This window comes from Amblyraja radiata, chromosome 8, assembly GCF_010909765.2.
Source record: "Amblyraja radiata isolate CabotCenter1 chromosome 8, sAmbRad1.1.pri, whole genome shotgun sequence".
Classification (NCBI taxonomy): domain Eukaryota; kingdom Metazoa; phylum Chordata; class Chondrichthyes; order Rajiformes; family Rajidae; genus Amblyraja; species Amblyraja radiata.
Genome location: NC_045963.1, coordinates 6,581,070 through 6,602,488, shown reverse-complemented (window position 1 = coordinate 6,602,488; position 21,419 = coordinate 6,581,070). Strand labels below are relative to the sequence as shown.

General features: G+C 48.3%; 1 protein-coding gene across 1 annotated transcript; it reads right to left on the bottom strand.

The window, feature by feature from the left end:
* Positions 1-13,529: 13,529 nt before the first annotated feature.
* Positions 13,530-21,090, bottom strand: LOC116975838 (cystatin-F-like). Its single transcript, XM_033025099.1, has 4 exons — positions 20,992-21,090; positions 17,154-17,317; positions 14,206-14,322; positions 13,530-13,610 (listed from the first exon to the last, which is right to left on the bottom strand). Exons 1-4 carry the CDS (start codon positions 21,056-21,058, stop codon positions 13,533-13,535), a joined length of 426 nt encoding a protein of 141 aa, XP_032880990.1. The 5' UTR covers positions 21,059-21,090; the 3' UTR covers positions 13,530-13,532.
* Between the last annotated feature and the right edge of the window lie 329 nt (positions 21,091-21,419).

Here is a 21,419-nt window from a genome sequence, read left to right as displayed (position 1 = left end):
ATAAATGAAGGCAGATCCCCAAATCCAATCAAGTGCCCTCAGTCATTGGGTAGTTCTTTTAGACTCAAAGTTTGACAAAAAAGGTTCCCATTTCGAATAAAACTTTTTCACAGACCCCCTCAGTTTGATCTTTTCTAGTTTTAGAAAAAACATTACACCCTCCAGCCAAGCGGCAGTAGATGGAGGGGTGGTAGATTTCCAGACCAGCAAACCTCTCCTACGGGCCAAAAACGATGTGAATGCAATGATGTCAGACTGGTTTGCATTTAAACCCAAAGTTTCATCTGCTACACCGAATACAGCTACAAGCGGGCAAGGTCTCACTGTCATCCCAAGGACTTCACTGAGATGGTTTTAAAAACCACTGCCCAGTAGTCACTAAGTTTGGGGCAAGACCAGAATGCATGAGCTAGATTGGCTGGAGAGAAGGAGCACCTGTCACAGCCAGGGTCTGTCCTTGTGTGAACTATTGTGGGCACCTTCAACTGAATACGTTTTATTTGCGTAACTGTCTGGCGATGGAGTTGATAATTTTGTTATTATATGCATTGCAGCTGAAGCTGAGAAACATTCACTGGCCACATTCCCAAATGATGTGGAATTCATCCTTGTGTCTGTATGGCTGTAACATCTTTGTTTCACATCGCTCGTGAAGTTGAGCAATCTGTGTGGTGGCATTTCCACGCCAGGACATCTGAGATGTCCTCATTCTGTAGTGAGCATTGTTTCTTCCCTGCTGTTGTCAGATGGATCTCTCGCATGCATCTCCTCTTTGTCTTGTAGTTCTGCTCGTGCTCCTCACCCCCCCCCCCCCCCCCAGACGGAACATAGACGGAACAGTTTCCCTGATCCTTACTTTTCACCCCACCAACCTCCGCATTCAGCACATCATCCTCCGACATTTCCACCACCTCCAATGTGATCCCGCCACCAGTCACATCTTCCCATCTCCACCCCTTTCCACCTTTCGCAGAGATTGCTTCCTCCGCAACTCCCTGGTTAACTCATCCGTACACAAAGCACCCCCTCCCCAGGTACCTTCCCCTGCAACCGCAGGAGATGCAACGCCTTTCCCTATACCTCCCTTGCTTCCATCCAAGGACTCCGACAGTCCTTTCAGGTGAGGCAGAGGCTCACATGCACCTCCTCAAAATTCATCTACTGTATCCGGTGATCAACCCTAAAGTATGGACATTGAATACTCCAATTTGAGATCACTTCTTCCAACAACCCCTTCCCCGCCCCATTTCTTCCCTCTTAGCCTCTGTCTCCCACCCACCCCACCCCCAAATCCTGGCTGACCTTGCACTGGTTTCTCCCATCCCCCTCCACCTATATTCCTAGTTCCACGTTCACAATTCACAACTCTTTATCCTTGTTCCAGCATTCTGGCTATCTGATAACTCCTCGCTTGTGTTGACCTGTTACCGGCCTTGCTTTGTCCTGCCCCTCCTTTCACCTTTCTTTCCCACTGCCCCTGTAATCAGTCTGAAGGAGGGTCCTGACCCATAGCCTCACCTGTCCATGTTCTCCACGAGTGCTGCCTGACCAGTTGAGTTCCTCCAGCATTTTGCATCTGCAGTTCTTTGTTACAACTGAATTGAGGAATATTACTTTCTTTCAGTGGTAGAACATGGAACAGAACAGCACAGAACTAATCTTTTGGCCCATAATGTATCTGCCGAAAATGACGCAGATTTAAAATAATCACCTCTGGCTGTACATGATCCGTATCCCTCCATTATCTGCATATCCATGTGCCAATGTAAAAACCTCTAAACACCACCATCATGTCTGCCTCCACCACCACTCCAGGCACCCAATGCTCTTTTTGTGCAAAAACAAAATTAGCCCCACGAGGTTTAAGGAGAGAAGGGAAAGATTTAATAGGAACGTGAGGGGCAAATTGTTCTCACAGTAGGTGATGGTTACATGACACGAGTTGTCAGAGGAGGTAGTTGAGGGAAGTGCGCTAACAACTTATACACTTTTTAACTAAACTTTGCACCCTCTCATCTTAAAGTTAAAATCTTAAAGTTTGATGCCCTTACTAATTAAGAACCTATCATTCTTCGCTTTCAAAATGCCCAATGACTTTGCCTTCCGCAGCTGTCATTGTTAATTAATTCCACAGATTCAGCACCCTCTGGTTAAAGAAAATGCTCCATCTCCATTCTGAAGGTAGTCCTTTTATTCTGAGGTTGTGCTCTCTGGTCCTAGACTCCCCCGTTACTGGAAACATCCTTTCCACATCCACTCTATTTAGTCCTTTCATTATTCGGTATAGTTTAATTAGATTCCCTGATTTCGCAACCCCCATGCTTCTAAATTCAAGTGGGTACAATACAATACAATTTATTTGTCATTTGAACCTCATTGAGGTTCAAATGAAATGTTGTTTCTGCAGTCATACACACAAGGAAAAGAATCAAGACACAACACAATTTACACAAACATCCATCCCAGCGCATCTCCTCCTTGCTGTGATGGAAGGCAAAGTCTTATCTCTCCCCTGCACTCCCCATTCCCCATCCGACGTCAGAGTTAAAGTCCCCGGCTGGCGATGGTAAGTGTCCCGCGGCCATTCCAAGCCGCGCCGGGCGATGATGTAAGGCCCCGCTCCAGGTACTCTTCAACCCCGCAACTCGGGCGGGAGAAGTCGCCGTTGCGGAAGCCCCGAAAAGCGGTCTCCCAGCAGGGACCCGCGGGCTCCCGGTGTCACTGTCCACCAGAACTGCGGTAAGCCTCCGAATCTCCGGGGTCGGGTCGCAGCAGCGCGCCACTACAGCTCCACCCGCTCCGAACTCGGCCAGCTCCATGATGGTAAGTAGCTCCGCAGCTCAACGACTGGAGACCCAGGTCGTTCCGGTTGGAGGCCGCTCCACGGTGCTCGGCCCCAACGACAACGGAGACCCATATAACCATATAACAATTACAGCACGGAAACAGGCCATCTCGGCCCTACAAGTCCGTGCCGAACAACTTTTTTCCCTTAGTCCCACCTGCCTGCACTCATACCATAACCCTCCATTCCCTTCTCATCCATATGCCTATCCAATTTATTTTTAAATGATACCAACGAACCTGCCTCCACCACTTCCACTGTAAGCTCATTCCACACAGCTACCACTCTCTGAGTAAAGAAGTTCCCCCTCATGTTACCCCTAAACTTCTGTCCCTTAATTCTGAAGTCATGTCCCCTTGTTTGAATCTTCCCTACTCTCAAAGGGAAAAGCTGATCCACATCAACTGTCTATCCCTCTCATCATTTTAAAGACCTCTATCAAGTCCCCCCTTAACCTTCTGCGCTCCAGAGAATAAAGATCTAACTTATTCAACCTTTCTCTGTAACTTAGTTGTTGAAACCCAGGCAACATTCTAGTAAATCTCCTCTGTACTCTCTCTATTTTGTTGACATCCTTCCTATAATTGGGCGACCAAAATTGTACACCATACTCCAGATTTGGTCTCACCAATGCCTTGTACAATTTTAACATTACATCCCAGCTTCTATACTCAAGGCTCTGATTTATAAAGGCTAGCATACCAAAAGCTTTCTTTACCACCCTATCTATATGAGATTCCACCTTCAAGGAACTATGCACAGTTATTCCCAGATCCCTCTGTTCAACTGTATTCTTCAATTCCCTACCATTTACCATGTACGTCCTAAAAGGTCGGGTTCTCCTTACAGGGAAAAGATTTTAAAAGTTTCCCTCACCCCCCCACACACATACACACAAAAAAAAAAAAAAAACTACATTCAAACGAGTCAAAAAATAATAAAAAGACAGACGGACTGCAGAGGCCGCTGCGACGTGAGTCCCTCCGCCCACCGGAACTACGGGCCCAGAGCAGTCAAATGTAACCCAAGCATCTCCGGGATCATTCTAGTAAACCCCCCTCTGGTCACACTCCAATGCCAAACCCGAAACGTCACCCATTCCTTCTCTCCAGACATGCTGCTTGTCCCGCTGAGTTACTCCGGCATTTTGTGTCTACCTGCAAACTAACCTTCTGGGAATCCCGCATCAGTACTCAAGTCACTTTGCACCTCCAATTTCTGAATCTGCTCCCCACTTAGCAAATAGTCTACTCTGTATTCCATCTGCCATTTGTTTGCCCACTTTCCCAACCTGTCCAAGTCCTTCTGCAGACTTCCGGCTTCCTAAACACGACCTGCCCCTCCAACTATCTTTGTATCAACCGCAAAAGGATCCTAGAGTCATACAGCACGGAAACAAGCCTTTCAGCCCAACACATCCATGCTGATCAAGTTGCCCCATCTACACAAGTTTGTGTGGCCCGTACCCAGAAAACCTTTGCTATCCATGTATCTGTCCAAATGTCTTTTAAATGTTATAGTACCTGCCTCAACTACCTCATCTGATAGCTCGTTCCATATACCCACCACCCTCTGTGAAAATGTTACTCCACATGTTCCTATTAAATCTATCTCCTCTCACCATAAACGTATATTCTCTGGTCTTGCTCTCCTTATCTTGGCTAAAATACTGGGTGTAATCATCTTATCTATTCTCTCTTATATTATTAAAACAGTTAGTTTACTGGTGGCTATTTGTAAACGTTTCAATGCTGGAGAGAATGGAAATTGTGCAATGTGAATGCAGGTCTAATTTATGAAGCCAAATGTTCTTCAGGAGTGAATGAAGTTGTGAAACTGCCAGACAGCAGTGGTAAACTGTGGGGAACCAACACATGGGTTGGAGTTCATGTATTCTGGAGACAACTGAACCATCTTTGTCTACAGTGAGATTACAGGAAGGTGATGTTGCTATTCTGGATGTTTTATGAGGACCAGTGGATCAGAAGGAGTGAACAAGGAAGCCAGGGTTCCACCAACATTTCATTACAGTCACGTGCCACATCTGTGTCCGTTGATCAGCCAGGACCTCAAATTGACAAAAATGTGTCTGAAAGAGAAGCACGAGGAAGTGAGTGGGAGGGAAGATGCCGTCAAAGACATTACATAAACATCGTCTCACAGAAACCTGTCTAACAATGGATTGTACAACACAGGAAGAAGCCTTTCCATTTGTAGATCTCAGTACAGCACAGAAACAACCCTTTAGCCCACAATGTCTGTGCCGAACATGATGCCAAGACCAACTCTTATCTCCCTACATTCCCCCATATCCACGTGCCTATCTAAAAGTCTCTTATTTCCAAAATCCATCCCAACTCTGTTACATTGATGACTGCATCATTGCTACCTCCTACACCCATGCAGAACTCATGGACCATCAACTTCACCAATTTCCATCTGGCACTCAAATTCACTTGGACCATCTCCGACACCTCCCTCCCCTTTCTTGACCTTACCGTCTCCATCACAGGAGATAGACATCATTCGATAGTCTATTATAAACCCATTGATTCCCACAACTATCTCGACTACACTTCTTCCCACCCTGCTTCCTGCAAAGATTCTATCCCTTACTCCCAATTCCTCCATCTACGCCGCAATGCGCCCAAGATGAGGTGTTCCAGACCAGGGCATCAGAGATGGTATGGAACACCTCATCTTGGGCACATATGCAGAGATGTCCTCATTCTTTAGGGAACGGGGATCCCCTCTTCCATCATGGATGATGCCTTCACTCGTGTCTCTTCAGTACCCTGCAGCTCCGCCCTTGTTCCCCCTCCCCCTAGTCGCAACAGAGAGAGAGTTCCCCTAGTCCTCAATTTTCACCCCATCACCTGTCGCATACAACACATAATCCTCCAACATTTTTGCCACCTCCAACGGAATCCCACTACTAACCACCCTTTTCCACAGAGAAGATTCCCTCCGCAACTCCCTGGGGAACTCATTCCTTCCCACCCAAACCACTCCCTCCACAGGTACTTTCTCCTGCAACTGCAGAAAATGCAACACCTGTCCCTATACTTTAGACTGGGCGATCATTTCGCCGAACACCTTCACTCAGTCTGGCTGGACCTACCTGATCTCCAGGTTTCTAAACACTAATTCCTATTCCCACACTGACCTTTCTGTCCTGGTCTCTAACATTTCGCTTGGGCAGCTTACAGCCCAGTGGTATGAATATGATTTTCTAATTTCAGGTAACCCTTGCATTCCACCCCCCCCCCCGTCCCTCCGTCCCTCCGTCCCTCCGTCCCTCCCCCACCCGTCACACCAGCTTCAAAGTCATCTTGGGTGAGGCATCATCTATGGAGCGAAGGAAATAGGCACCGTATCATCTTGTTGCCAAAGTCATCTTGTTGAGTCTCATTGTACTCATGTTCACCTCGCCCACAGCAAACAATGGCCTGTTTCATTTATCATTGTTACTGTTTTGCATATATTTCATTGATTTGATCTATATCTCTCATATCCCTTTCCCGTGACTTTACGTTCTCCTTTACGACATACTGTTCTCGTGACTTCAATGCGTAGAGCATATTTCCGTTCATCAGCAATCTTCAAAACAAAAAGAGAATTTCTCTTTTAATGACATCATAGGAATATCATTTCTCAGCTCAATAAACCGGCACTTTGGACCAACTGGCCCATGCCAACCAGCACGCTCCATCTACGCTAGTCAACATGCTGATGTTTGGCCCATCTATCTTCCATCTATCTATACATAACTAAAACTCTGATCTTGTTATCTTCCAGTTTGCACGGTTTTTCTATTTGCGCAAAAACAGTAAGAGATAGCGCTACGATTTTTCGCTAGCGCACTCACCGTTCTCCTGTGCTACGAGTGCAACAAGTTTCGTTCCGATCGATGGTATATTTTAAAAGTTATCTAGGTTTAAAAATCTTAAAAACCACGCATGCAGCGATTGGTCCAGTCAGTGCCGAGCGGATTGGTCTCCTCTCCTGTCACTCCCCCTGGACAGTCGGCCCCTTCCTGCGCCATCACATCTTTACTGGAGCTGAAGAACGCTGTGGGTGGCCGGCGGAGGTCTCCACAATTCTCAGACGGACCGGAAGCGGTGTGGCGCGGCAATCTGATCCTGGCGGAGGAGCGACCTCTGCCTGCACATGATCCATATCCCTTCATTCCCTGCATATCCATGTGCCGATCCAAAAGTCTATTAAACACCACTATCGTATCTGCCTCCACCACCACCACCCCCGGCAGCTCATTCCTGGCCCACACCACCCTGTAAAAAAACTTCCCCCGCACATCTCCTTTAAACTGGTGAAGCACCTCTGCTCCCTCTCCAGTCTCCACATCTGTCCTGTAATGGGGCGACCAGAACTGCTCTCTCTTTACCTGTACCTTTGCTTGTATTATCTTCCGAGCTGTATACAGGTAGATGTCATTGGATACATTGTTGTATCTTTGGATTGCAGCATTGACGGCTTCATCTAAACCAGCAGCGTCTGTGATAGAATTCCGTGGATTAATGTAAATATCTTCAGTCCACTCTGAAACATTGCACCAAACAACAACAGTGAAAGAGGGCGAGGTCGGATCTACAAGTCACGGTCAGTGTGAACGATTCCACTGCCATTACCGTCACTGCATCAGGGGCCTGAGCTCAGAGAATAACGACACACAATGCAGGAAACATTCAGCCATCGTGCTACAGGAAGGATGTCATTAAGGTGGAAAGAGTGCAGAGAAGATTTAAGAGGATGTTGCCAGGATTCGAGGGCCTGGGCTAAAGTGAGAGGTTGGACAGGCTAGGACTTTGTTCCTTGGAGTGCAGGGGGCTGAGGGGTGTAAGATCATACACTGAATCGATAGGGTGAGTGAACTGCCTTTTGGCTCATCCCTCCTATCCATCCACCTGTCCACACATTATTTAAACGTTGTTATAGTAACTGCCTCATCTACCTCCTCAGGCAGCTCATTCCATATCACCCCTTATCCTCCTGCGCTCCAAAGCCTAAACTCCTAAGATAGACACAAAATCTGAAGTAACAGCGGGTCAGGCAGCATCTCTGGAGAGAAGGAATGGGTGACGTTTCGGGTTGAGACCCTTCTTCAGCCTGCCTGACCTCTCCCTATAGCTCAGGCCCTCGAGTCCTGGCAACATCTTCGTAAATCTTTGCTGCTGATTTAACAATATTCTTCCTGCATCATGATGACCAAAGCTGAACACAATAGTCCATACTTGCCTTGTGAACGGGCTGGAACACAGAGCAGACACACGGTGAGCAGTATCACATCCAACACGACACCCATGCTGTCCGCGGGGACTGAACTCACCCTCTCCGCCCGCCCGTCCCGGCACTTTATGTGGGCGAGTCTGGCTGATTGCCAGCCTGTGCCTCACCCAATGGAGGCTTCACAATGAGCTGGGCCGGGGCAGAGACAGAGGCCAGGCACAGGCTGGCATTTTGGATTTGGACCAATACTCTAACTTGATTTTTTTTAAACTCGGGAGAGCTCTTGGAATGAACTCGTACCGTGGGACAGGGCCATTATACAACTGTACGATACCATCCCAACTTCTGTACTCAATACTCTAACTGATGAAGGTCAAAGTGCCGAAAGCCTCCTTGACCACACTATCTATATGTGTTGACACTTTCAGGGAACATTGTACCTACAGTCCTGGATCCCTCTGCTCGACAACACTCTCAGAGCCCTGCCATTCACTGTGAAAGTCCTGCCCTGGTTTGACCAGAAAATGCGACATCTTGCACGTCTCTGTATTAAATTGCATCCATCATTGCTCAGCCCACCTGGCCAACTCATCTACTCAATGTGTTCTACTCAACATCCTCTGGCAAAGGCTGGATTTAAAACCGTGATCTGGAAATTTGCAAGACACTAGGAAACTAGGCCATTATTTCCATGGCTGTGGTTGTACAGGTGTACAGGTCATCGTTGACTTCAGCAGAAACCGGCACAGTCACACACCACTACACATTAATGACATCGATGTGGAGCTGGTCAGTAGCACTAAGTACCTGGGGGTGCAGATCACTAACAGTCTGACCTGGTCAAATAACATCACATCATTAGTTAAGAGAGCACAGCAGCGTTTGCACTTTCTGCGCCGAATGAGAGGAGCTCACCTCCCCCATCCCATCCTCACCACTTTCTACAGGGACACCATAGAGAGCATTTTGACCAGCTGCATCTCTGTCTGGTTTGGGGACCAAAGCCTCCGACTGGAAGTCCGTGCAGAGAGTGATGAGGACGGCTGAAAAAATCATCGGGACTTCTCTCCCCTCAATCGGGGACATTGCGTGCAAACGTTGCTTGTCCAAGACCAGCAGTATTATAAAAGACCCCACACATCTCCATCATGGACTGTTCACTCTGCTGCCCTCGGTCAAAAGATATCGTAGCATGAGGAGCAGAACGTGAAGGTTTTGCAACAGCTTCTTCCCACGAGCCATCAGACTCTTGAATGCCATGTAATGGGCCGCCACTATTATCTATTTTATCTTTTTATCCATTTAATCTTTTTGTTATTTTATGTTGCACGGGGAGCCAAATGCAACGATATTTCGTTCAGACTCGCATTTATTGATGTATTTCTGAATGACCACAACGTTATGATTGAATTGAATGGCCTGACTGTGGGCTGTAACTGCTATGGCCTCATTGTGGTCAGTTGGGCTCCAGATCAAAGCCACAAAATGGCCTTGGAGCACAGCACAGGAACAGGCCCTTCGGCCCACAATCTCCGTGCTGAACACGATACCAAGTTAAAACAATCTCTTTTGCTAGGGTGAGCAAAACAGAACACAATACTTCAAATGTGGCCTCACCAATGTCTTATACAACTGCAACATGACCTCCCAACCTCTATACTCAATACTCTAACTGATGAAGGCCAATGTGTTGAAAGCCTCCTTGACCAACCTATCTATGCGTGCGGTCAATTTCAAGGAACCATGTACCTGCACTCTGAGATCCCTTTGCTCTACAACCTTCCCCAGATCCCTGCTATTCACTGGGATTCCCCTCCCCATGTTAGACTTGCCAAAATGCAATATCTTGTACTTATCTACCTAAACTCCATTACCCATCATTCCTCAGCCCACTCGCCCAGCTGATCAAGATCCTGCTGTAATTTTTGATAACCATCTTTGCTATCTACGACACCGCCCACTTTAGTGTCATCGGCAAACTTGGCAATCATCCAAATTGCTGATATAAACCATAAACAGCCATGGGCCCAGCACTGATCCCAGAGGCACACCACTAGTCACAAGATTCCTGTCCGAAAAGCAACCTTCCACCATCAACATCACTGTGTCACTGTGTGTGTGTGTCTATGTGCGTGCGTATGTGTGTGTGTCAATATCTGGTTAGTTCCTATTTTCTTCCAAACGCTAGGCCACAGGCTTCCCATTTTCACACATCCTGCTCACATTTTTCCCGTCATATTCCCACCTATATTTCCAAAGTTTTTATTTGTTTAAAGTTTTAAAAACAGCCTGAGATCTCACCCATTTTGAGTGACGTCACAAAGCACTGGCAAGGCAGAACGGAACACTCTGGGAGGGGGAGGCAACTCCAGCGCTCGCGGTGAACGAGGAGTGGCAGCGGCTGCCGGTGCCCGACACCCAAAGCCTGGTGGGGAGGGTGATGCTGGAGCTGGTGTGAGGGCCGAACCCGGGGCTTGGGATGGGGCCGTGACCAGGGCCGAGAAAGAAGCCGCCGCTGGAACCAAGGATGAGCCTGGGTCTGGGGTCAGGGACGGGCCTGGAGATGAAGTCGGGGCCTGGACTGGAGCCCAGGTGGTGGCCAAGCTGACGGATGGAGTCTACAACCAAGGCCAGGCCGAGTATGAGAACTAGGCCTAGTTCAAGGCCCTGCCGCTGCTCTATGACCTGGGTAGAGTGAGGGGAGAAGGATGAAGGAAATGAGGAGGAGGGAGACGGGGTGGGGAATGGGGTGGTAGAGGAAGATGGGGAGGGGTGGGGGAGGGAGATGCCCCCTCCTTATCTACCCTCACTCCCACCCTCTCCCTCTCTACCCCCCCCCCCCCTCCCTCTCTACCCCCCCTCCCACTCTAGGGATTGAAGAGGGAGGGTGAAGAGGATGAGGAGTGAGTGCTGGGGATGAGGAGAAATGAGTCGCGCCTGCACAGTTGGGGGCTATGCATGAGTGGTACAATATTGCGTTGGGGGAATGGGTAAGTGGTGGAATCTAGCGGCGGGTCTTCACTTTGTCCAGTATACCATTAAAAGTCTCATCTTGGATATATGTATACGTGTGTGTGTCTTCTGTGTCCTTCTACCTTCGTCAAAACGCCACGCGCTAACGCATCAATGTTCACACATTATTAATCACATTAACCCCGTCAACAAAATAAACGGCTTCACTTCACATTTCATGCTTTATTTCACAAGTTACAGCGTTTAAAAAATACCCCAAAGCAAGTTTTTAAACGGAAACTCTTTCAATCCGCTTCCAAAGTGACATCACAAAGCCCCACAATAGAGGGGGGGCACCAGCTTCGAGTGACGTCAGTGGGAGGACCACATTTAAATACGGGGGTTGTACGGAACATCATAAGGTCAAAGGGCGCGACGCATGTAGTCGCTCAAGCCTTCTGCAGTACCCCACACACAACACGTATGTACTTACCTGTAAAAACCACCAACATCACTGCTGCTCACGGGCAGAGGGAACATACAAACGTTTTTCGTGACTGACTTGCGAAAGGGCAGCGTGCGGGCGGATTGAGGGCAGGTCCCGGCCCACGACCACCCGGGGCTGGAGGGTGACTGAGCGCTCTGAACCCGAGCACCAAGGGACACTCAGACACCCAGTGTAGATGGCAGAAGGAGCGGATCCCTCGGGGCAGCCCCCACTCACCAAATGCAAATTGGAGGAACAGCATCTCATATTTCGCTTGGGCAGCTGACAGCCCTGCGGTATGACCTCTAACTTCAAGCAGTTCTAACTCTAACTTCCCTAACTTCAAGTAACGCCCCCCTCTCCGTCCCAACCCCTTCCTAGTTGTACCAGCTTCAAATTCGACGTCGAGTCGCATTGTACTCATTTTTTACCTGGTCCACAGCTAACAATGGCGTTTCCTTTATCAATGCTACTTTTTTGCATATCTTTCATTCATTTGTTCTATATTTCTCTACATCAGCGTCTATGTCTCTCGTTTCCCTTATCCCCCACTCTCAGTCTGAAGAAGGGTTTTGACCCAAAACGTCACCTATTTCATTTCTGCTGAGTTGCTGTCTGACCCGCTGAGTTACTGCAGCTTTTTGTGTCTATCTTCTTGTCCACACTAATATTACTTGGGACTACCCTGCTGGAGATGTGATAGTTTTTCGGATCGTATCTCCAGTCGCTCTGCAGCCTAACATCGTGGAGCTGGAGGCCTTGCTCGACTTGACTTTGAGCCCCCTGCAGGAACGTGGACTTACCATCAGAGCTGATCCCTTGCCCGGGATCGCTCCAACCGCGGCCATTGAGAGCTCGCAGTCTCGGGTAGAGACCGTGGTGTCAGTAGCTCCAACAACACAGAAGGTTCGACAGCCCCAACCCGGGATCTGATCGCCAGCGTGGGGGAGCTGATCGCCCCGATGTGGAGGGCCCACACGCCGCCGGTTACGTGAGTAAGGTCATCCCATCAACGGAAGGCTCGAGGCTCCCGACTACGGGAGAACAAAGAATGGAAGAGATTGAACTTTTTTTCGCCTCCATCACAGTGAGGAATGTGGAGGAGTCACTGTGGTGGATGTTTATGTTAAAATGTGTTTTGTGTGTTTTGTTGTTTTTTATTTGTACTTGGCAAATCAAATTCTTCATATGTTGCAAAACATACTTGGCCTATAAAGTATTATTGTATTGTATTGTATTGTATTGACTACTGGGCCAGTGGTGATATTTCCAGACCTCTCTGGACATTGCAAGAACCATCAATAGATCTACAAGAGATCTACGAGAGATCTACAAGAACCTGGCAGAGTGAACCGTCACCCCACCACTCCCCCCGTATTACCAGCGAACCTCCCAGTTCAGGTGCAACCCATCCCTCTTGTATAGGTCAACTCTGCCTCCAGTAGAGATGGTGCAGGGAGAGTGGGCCTGGGTTAGAAGGCTCCAGCCACAGGGAGAGGTTGGACAGACTTGGATTGTTTTCTCTGGAATGCTGGAGCTTTGGGGGAGACTTGGTAGAAGTATATAAAATGATGAGGGACAAAGTTAGGGTAGACACAGCCATAGATAGGTTAGACAGTCAGAACCTTTCTCCCAGGATAGAAATGTCCAACACTAGAGGACATAGCTGTCAGGTTAGAGGAGGAAAGTGTTTTAGAATGGTGGAGGCCTTGAATCCATTGCCTGGGGTAGTGGGGGAGGCAGATACAACAGTGGTGGTTAAGAGGCTTTTAGATAGGCACAAGTAAGGTCAGGGAATGGATCATGTACAGATCAGTTCAACTTGACATCATGTTGGGCACAGACATTGTGGGCCAAAGGGCCTCTTCCTGTGCTGTACTGTTGGATGTTGGATGTTGTACTATCTGCACCTTGTCTACACTAGTTTGCAGGATGATGATGTTGCTATCTGGATGTATTATGTGGAGCAGTGGGTTAGAGGAACAACAAAGCCAAGGCGTTTCACAGGCATTTTATTGCAATCACGCGCCACTTCTGTGTGTATGGAGCAACCCAGACGCCAGCGTGACACTCGTATTTCTGAAAGGGAAGCACGAGGAGATGAGTGGGAGGACAGATGCCCTGACGGACATGACACAGATATTGTCACACAGAACCTGTCTAACAATGGACAATGAAACATTTCTGTTCATAATGTCTCAACACTCGTTTACAGTCACACACCTGTACAGCATGGAAACAGGCCCTTCGGCCCGCCTTGTCCATGCCGACCAAGTTGACAAACTGGGTTAGTATTATTATTTGCCTCGAAACCCTTCATATTCATATATCTGTCCAAATATATTTTAAAAGCTGTAATTCCATTTGCTTCTATAGCTTCCCCTGGCAGCTCCTTCAGATACAGACTGCCCTCTGAGTGCCCTGAGCTCCCACTTATACCTCTTCCCTTTCACATTAAGCCTGTGCCCTCTAGTTTTAGAATCCTCTACCCTGGGGAATAGACTGTGAGCGTTCACTTTATCCGTGCCCCTCATGATCTTGTCCACCTCAATAATGTCACCCCTCAGCCTCCTACACTCCAAAGACGACTCAGCCTTCCCACCCTCTTCCTGTAACTCAAGCCTATCCAGCACAGGTTCAAACCAAAATTAATACAAAGAAACGGTTTTACCACCTTAATCAGCGACGGGCTTGTTTGAAAGGAGCAGCGTTTGAAGTTGTATGGATGTTCCTTACGACAGACTGTTCTTCCGATATCAAAGTGTAGAAGATACTTCAGACCAGCAACAATCTTCAAAAGAAAAAAGTGGATGTTTCTGTTAACATAGAACAGTACAAGAACAGAGTCACTACGTAAACATAGAAACATAGGTGCAGGAGTAGGCCATTCGGACCTTCGAGCCTGCACCGCCATTCAATATGATCATGGCTGATCATCCAACTCAGTATCCTGTACCTGCCTTCTCTCCACACCCCCTGATACATTTAGCCACAAGGGCCACATCTAACTCCCTCTTAAATATAGCCAATGAACTGTGGCCTCAACTACCTTCTGTGGCAGAGAATTCCACAGATTCACCACTCTCTGTGTGAAAAATGTTTTTCTCATCTCGGTCCTAAAAGACTTCCCCCTTATCCTTAAACTGTGACCCTAGGCGCTGAACATGATGCCAAGACCATCCCTATCTCGGAACAAAGAACTGCAGATGCTGGTTAAGAAACAAAATGGCCCAAAGTGCTGGAGTAACTCAGCAGGTTGGGTCAGGTCCCTGGAGAATATGGACAGGTGACGTTCCAGGTTGAAGCCCTTCTTCAGCCTATCCACCCTCTCCCTGGACCACATCACCCCGATCCTGGCCTCTCTCCACTGGCTCCCTGTGCGGTTCCGATTACATTTCAAGACCCTCCTCTATGTCTACAAAGCCCTCAATGGGCTTGCCCCCACCTACATCAAAAGTCTTCTCACCCACCACTTCAGGTCCCTCAGATCGGCCGACTTGGGGCTGCTGAATATCCCGCGGTCTAGGCATAAGCTCAGGGGCGACCGCGGTTGCCTTTGCAGTTGCAGCCCCTAGACTGTGGAACAGCATCCCTCTTCCCATCAGAACTGCCCCCTCCATCGACTCCTTTAAGTCGAGACTTAAAACTCATCTTTACTCTCAAGCCTTTCTTGACGTCCTCTGAGCGAGGGCTTTATGAATGTAGTGTTGTCTGTATTTAATCTATGAACCACTGTTGTATAATGTTAGTACCTCCACCAATGTAAAGCATTTTGGTCAACGAGAGTTGTCTTTTAAATGTGCTATAGAAATAAAAGTGACTTGACTTCTTCAGACTGATTGTAGGAGGGTGGTGGGTGGGGGGGACCAGAAAGGGGGAGAAGCAGGGCGAGGGGGGGGGGGGGGGGGGATAGGTAAATGGTTAGAAGGTCAGAGATAGGAAAGTAAGGTGTGAGACAGGTTTCGAGTCATATTCATACAGTTTGGAAACAGGCCCTTCGGCCCAACTTGCACAAACCAGTCAAGATGTCCCATCTACACTAGTCCCACCTACCTGCATTTGGCCCATATTTTTCGAAACATTTCCTATCCATGTACCTCAAGCCTCCTCTGGCAGCTTGTTCCATATACCCACCACCCTCTGTGTGAAAGCATTGCCCCTCAGGTTCCAATTAAATCTTTCCCCTCTCACCTTAAACCTCTGTTCCCTGGTTCCTGATGCCTCCACTCTGGGCAAGAGACTGTGCATTCACTTTATCCATTCCCCTCATGCTCATACACCTTAATAATATCATTCCTCATCCTCCTGTGCTCCAAGGAATCCTTGCCTACTCAACCGCTCCCTACAGCTCAGGCCCTCGAGTCCTGGCAACATCCTCGTAAATCATCTCTGCGCCCATTTGCAGCTTCACAACATTTTTCCTATAACAGGGTGACCAAAACTGAACACATTACTCCAAATATGGCCTCACTAACGTCTTATACAACTGTACGATACCATCCCAACTTCTGAACTCAATACTCTAACTGATGAAGGTCAAAGTGCCGAAAGCCTCCTTGACCACCCTACCTATATGTGTTGCCACTTTCAGGGAACATTGTACCTGCAGTCCTGGATCCCTCTGCTCGACAACACTCTCAGAGCCCTGCCATTCACTGTGAAAGTCCTGCCCTGGTTTGACCAGAAAATGCAACATCTTGCCTGTCTCTGTATTAAATTGCATCCATCATTGCTCAGCCCACCTGGCCAACTCATCTACTCAACGTGCTCTACTCAACATCCTCTGGCAAAGGCTGAAATTAAAAACGTGACCTGGAAACTAGGCCATTATTTCCATGGCTGTGGTTTTACAGGTGTGATTTGCATCAACTGGTTAGAAGTGCTCAGCTGCCTCTGATCAGTAAATGATATCTGGATATGTGGAGATCTGGAGTTCTGCCATTCTCAGCTTTCAGGGCAAGGTCGATATCCAAGTTAATCAGTGGAAGATTGAGGGGAAAACAATAACAGAGGCAGAATCAGGAAGGTGTCACAGTGAACTCAAGGAGAACAGGAATCTCCCGCTAAACACAGAGTGCTGGAGGAACTCTGTGCAGGCAGCATCTGTGGCGGGACTGGACAGGCGACGTTTCAGATCGGGACCCTTCTTCACACTTATCCTTCCTGCTTCCCTTCATAAATATGCTCCTTGGGTGCCGAAACTTGATCCCAGCTGCCTATACCTGTCCCATGCTTCCTTCTGAACCTGACCAGAGGCTCAATGTCTCTGGTCATCCAAGCTTCCTTACTCCCATCTCCTTGCCCTTCACTCTAACAGGGACATGCATGTCCTGCACACTTTTAAAAGCTGCCCAGTTCCCTGAATTCCCTTCAGCATTTCCTTAGTCTTTGGCAGTTCCACTCTTGGGAAAGTGTTCTGACTGTCTGCCCTATCTATGCCTCGTGTAATTTTATGTATTTCTATTAGGTGTCCCCTCAAGCTCTGGCGTTCCAGAGAAAACAGTCCGGGTGTGTCCAACCTCTCCCTGTAGCTAGTACCATCTAGTCAAGGCACCACGCTGGTGAACCACCTCTGTAAAGGCTCCACATCCTGTAATGGGACCAGAACCTCTCTCACCTCACCTGCACCTGTGCATCTAGCATCCTCTGGACTTTAAACAGGTAGACGTCATTGGATGCGTTGTTGTATCTGTAGACGGCAGCAAGTGTGGCATTTCGAACGGCGGGGTCGTCCACACTAATATTACTTGGCATTCCCGGTAAAAGGTCCATATCTCCAGACCCCTCTGAAACATTGCAAGAAACAAGAACAGTGAGAGAGGGGGAGGAGCGATCTGCAAGTCACGGTCAGTGTGAACGATTCCATTGCCATGACCGTCACTGCATCAGGGTCCTGAGCTCAGAGAATAACCACACATGATGCAGGAAACATTCAGCCCAGCACAGTGACCAGCCAGACAAAGCGAGAGGATTCTAAAACCAGAGGGCACAGGCTTAAGGTGAGAGGGGAGAGATAAACAAGGGACCACAGGGACAACTTTTTCACTTGAGGGAAGTCCATATCTGGAATGAGCTGCCAGAGGAAGCTGTAGAAATGGATACAATTATGACTTTTGGACAGATCTATGGATAGGAAGGGTTTAGAAGGATATGGCCTAAATGCAGGCAAATGGAACTAGCCCAGTATGCCAACCTGGTGGCATGGCCAAGATGGGCCAAAGGGCCTGTTTCTGTGCTGTACAGCTCGATGACTCTAAAGGGCCTGTCGCATTTAGGCTATTTTTTAGGTGACTACACGCGACTAAGCTGTCGCCACATGGTTGCCGGGGTGTCACCTGTATGGTCGTGAGTAGTTTCCTCAGTTACCCAAAGAGTCGTAGTGTCTTTCTGGTCACCGCTGGATTTTCAACATATTCAAACATTTTCGCCGACAGTCGCCGACAGTGGGCTTGACGCCAAATGGGCGCAGCTTGACTTCTCCTGACGTAGGTGCTGACGTAGGTTGTCGCCAGGGTGACGTAGGCTGTGTCCGGTGCTGACCGGTGAATTCCATTGGCGACTACCTACGTCAACCTATGTCAACCGGCGACAGGTACCGGCGACTGAATTGTCCTCAGTTGTTATCAGTTGTAGCTGACAGGGTCTTAGCTTGTGGACGGAGGCTGACTTTGGTTGTGGTCATAGGTGGACGTCCTAATGGGTCGCGGTTGTCGGTAACTTGTCGTAGCTGGACGTTGACTAGGTGGTAGGTTGTTGTAGACATTGTCGTAGACATTGTCGCAGGGGGGTCCAGTCACTATGACAGGCGCCAGCAGTTGCCGAAAAAATCGGCCCTTAAAGAGTTAATATTTCAGATCGGTGCATCAGCTTTGAAACATCTGTCCACTGCCTGCCATTCTGAAAGGGACCCGTTAATCCCTGCTCTTTGTTTCCTGTCTGCCAACCACTTCTCTATCCATGTCAGCACCCTACCCCCAATACCATGTGCTCTAGTTTTGCCCACTAATCTCCTATGTGGGACCTCAACAAATGCTTTCTGAAAGTCCAGGTACACTACATCCACTGGCTCTCCCTTGTCCATTTTCCTAGTTACATCTTCAAAAAATTCAAGAAGTTTAGTCAAGCATAATTTCCCCTTCGTAAATCCATGCTGACTTGGACCGATCCTGTTACTGATATCTATGTGTGGGGATATATAAATATTCACTTTGAAATCACGTACGATCCTGAGATATTATACCTAGTCACTTTGGCCACAACGTTTAATGTGGCCAAAGGGATAATGTGGATAAGTGGCTATCCACTTTGGTGGCAAAAACAGGAAAGTAGACTATTACCTGAATGGTGGCCGATTAGGAAAAGGGGAGATGTAACGAGACCTGGGTGTCATGGTACACCAGTCATTGAAAGTAGGCATGCAGGTGCAGCAGGCAGTGAAGAAAGCGAATGGTATGTTAGCATTCATAGCAAAAGGATTTGAGTATAAGAGCAGGGAGGTTCTACTGCAGTTGTACAGGGTCTTGATGAGACCACACCTGGAGTTTTGCGTACAGTTTTGGTCTCCTAATCTGAGGAAAGACATTCTTGCCATAGAGGGAGTACAGAGAAGGTTCACCAGACTGATTCCTGGGATGGCAGGCCTTTCATATGAAGAAAGACTGGATAGACTTGGCTTGTACTCGCTAGAATTAAGAAGATTGAGGGGGGATCTTATAGAAACTTACAAAATTCTTAAGGGGTTGGACAGGCTAGATGCAGGAAGATTGTTCCCGATGTTGGGGAAGTCCAGAACATGGGGTCACAGTTTAAGGATAAGGGGAAAGTCTTTTAGGACCGAGATGAGAAAAACATTTTTCACACAGAGAGTGGTGAATCTGTGGAATTCTCTGCCACAGAAGGTAGTTGAGGCCACAGTTCATTGGCTATATTTAAGAGAGAGTTAGATGTGGCCCTTGTGGCTAAAGGGATCAGGGGGCATGGAGAGAAGGCAGGGATGGGATACTGAGTTGGATGATCAGACATGATCATATTGAATGGCGGTGCAGGCTCGAAGGGCCGAATGGCCTACTCCTGCACCTATTTTCTATGTTTCTGTGTCTGTGGATGTGCAGGGAATGGAGTGATATGGGTTATGTGCAGGGAGATATGAGTGGGATTTGGCATCATGTTCGGCACAGACATTGTGGGCTGAATGGCCTGTTCCTGTGCTGTACTGTTCTGTAGTTCTATGTATATCTGATCTGTTTGCATAACATGCAGAACAAACCTCGACACACACGACAATGATATACCTCAACATCTTCCCGATCCCCAGCATCTTACCAACCCCAACGTGACCGGCTGGGGATCGCAAGAGGGAGCAGCGTGTTGCTTTTGTGTTGAAGAGTGCAATTTAATATTTCCAAAACTCTCTCTAAATGAGCAGTGACATTTCTGCTGGAGGCAGACGGGCGCAAGGAACTGCAGGTGCTGGAAACTTCAACCACACAAAAAGACAACGTGCTGGAGGAACACAGCGGGTCAGTTAGCATCTGTGGAGGGAATGGACAGACGACGTTTCAGGTTCATCAGATTGCCTATTCCCTCCCGACCCGCTGAGTTCCACCAGAACTCAGTGTTTTTGCTTCATCAGACGAGGGGGAGAGAGAGAGAGGGAGAGAGAGAGTGATCGGGACATCCAGCACAAGCAGTTGCATAAGGGTCACCGTTTAAATAAAGATCAGCAGAAACCACATCCTCCCAGAGAGAGAGAGAGAGAGAGAGAGAGAGAAAGAGAGAGAGAGAGAGATAGAAAGGGAATCTACTGACAGAATGCCACTTCTCATAGCCATAGTCACAGTGGAAACAGCCCATTCGCCCCAACTCACCCACGCCGCCCAACATGCCCCATCCACACTGGTACCACTGCCTGCATTTGGTTCACATGCTTCAAACCTTCCCTATCCATGTATGTTAAAACGACCTACAAATGCTGTTATAGTCCCCGCCACAACTACTTCCTCTGGCAGCTCGTTCCACACACCCACCACAGATAGACACACAAAGCTGGAGTAACTCAGCCAGTCAGACAGCATCTCTGGGGAAAAGGAGTAGGTGACATTTCGGGTCGAGACCCTTCTTCAGACCCGCTGAGTTACTCCAGCTTTGTGTGTGTATCTTTGGTTTAAACCAGCATCTGTAGCTCCTTCCTGCACCCACCACCCTCTGTGTGGAAAAGTTGCCCGTCGGGTTCCTATTAAACCTTTCCCATCTGACATTAACCCCATGTTCTCTGGTCATTGACGCCCCTCACTCTGGGTGAAAGACTAGCTGCGGACCCGGTGTGGACAACTTGATTACTGCATCACCCCACAAGCAGCAAATGCAGTCACTTCCACCGAAACACTAATGACGGCCAGACTCAGACCGTGAAGGTCAGACACAGGTGCTGTAGATGAAGCCACAAGCATCAGATACTTGCCATGTGAAGGGGCTGGAACACAGAGCAGACACACGGTGAGCAGTATCGCATCCAACACGACACCCATGCTGTCCGCTGGGGACTGAACTCACCCTCTCCCCCCGCCCACCCGTCCCGGCACTTTATGTGGGCAAGTCTGGCCTGTGCCTCACCCAATGGAGGCTTCACAATGAGCTGGGCCGGGCTGCTAGTTGTGGTGTAGGAGCGTGTGGTTTAGAGAGAGAGGGAGGGAGAGGGGGAGGGAGAGGGGGGTGGGAGATTGCAGCCTTCACGTGGTCCGCCCTGTTTTGACTAATGCAATCAACTAATGCAAATCAAACAAGATCAAATAGAACAAGTTGTCCAACAACTTTAGGCTGTGCACACCACACTAAAGAAGAAGAGGAGAGAGAGGGAGGGAGGGAGGGAGAGGGAGGGAGAGAGGGGGG

Excerpts from the sequence above, each read along its gene's own strand:
- LOC116975838 (XM_033025099.1), bottom strand. The coding sequence starts at position 21,058 with ATGGGTGTCGTGTTGGATGCGATACTGCTCACCGTGTGTCTGCTCTGT. Across the intron at positions 17,318-20,991 it reads TGTTCCAGCCCCTTCACATG|AGGGGTCTGGAGATATGGAC; the intron begins GCAAGTATCTGA and ends GCAATGTTTCAG. Across the intron at positions 13,611-14,205 it reads CAAGCCCGTCGCTGATTAAG|AAATACGAGTGTCACGCTGG; the intron begins GTGGTAAAACCG and ends CTTCCCTTTCAG.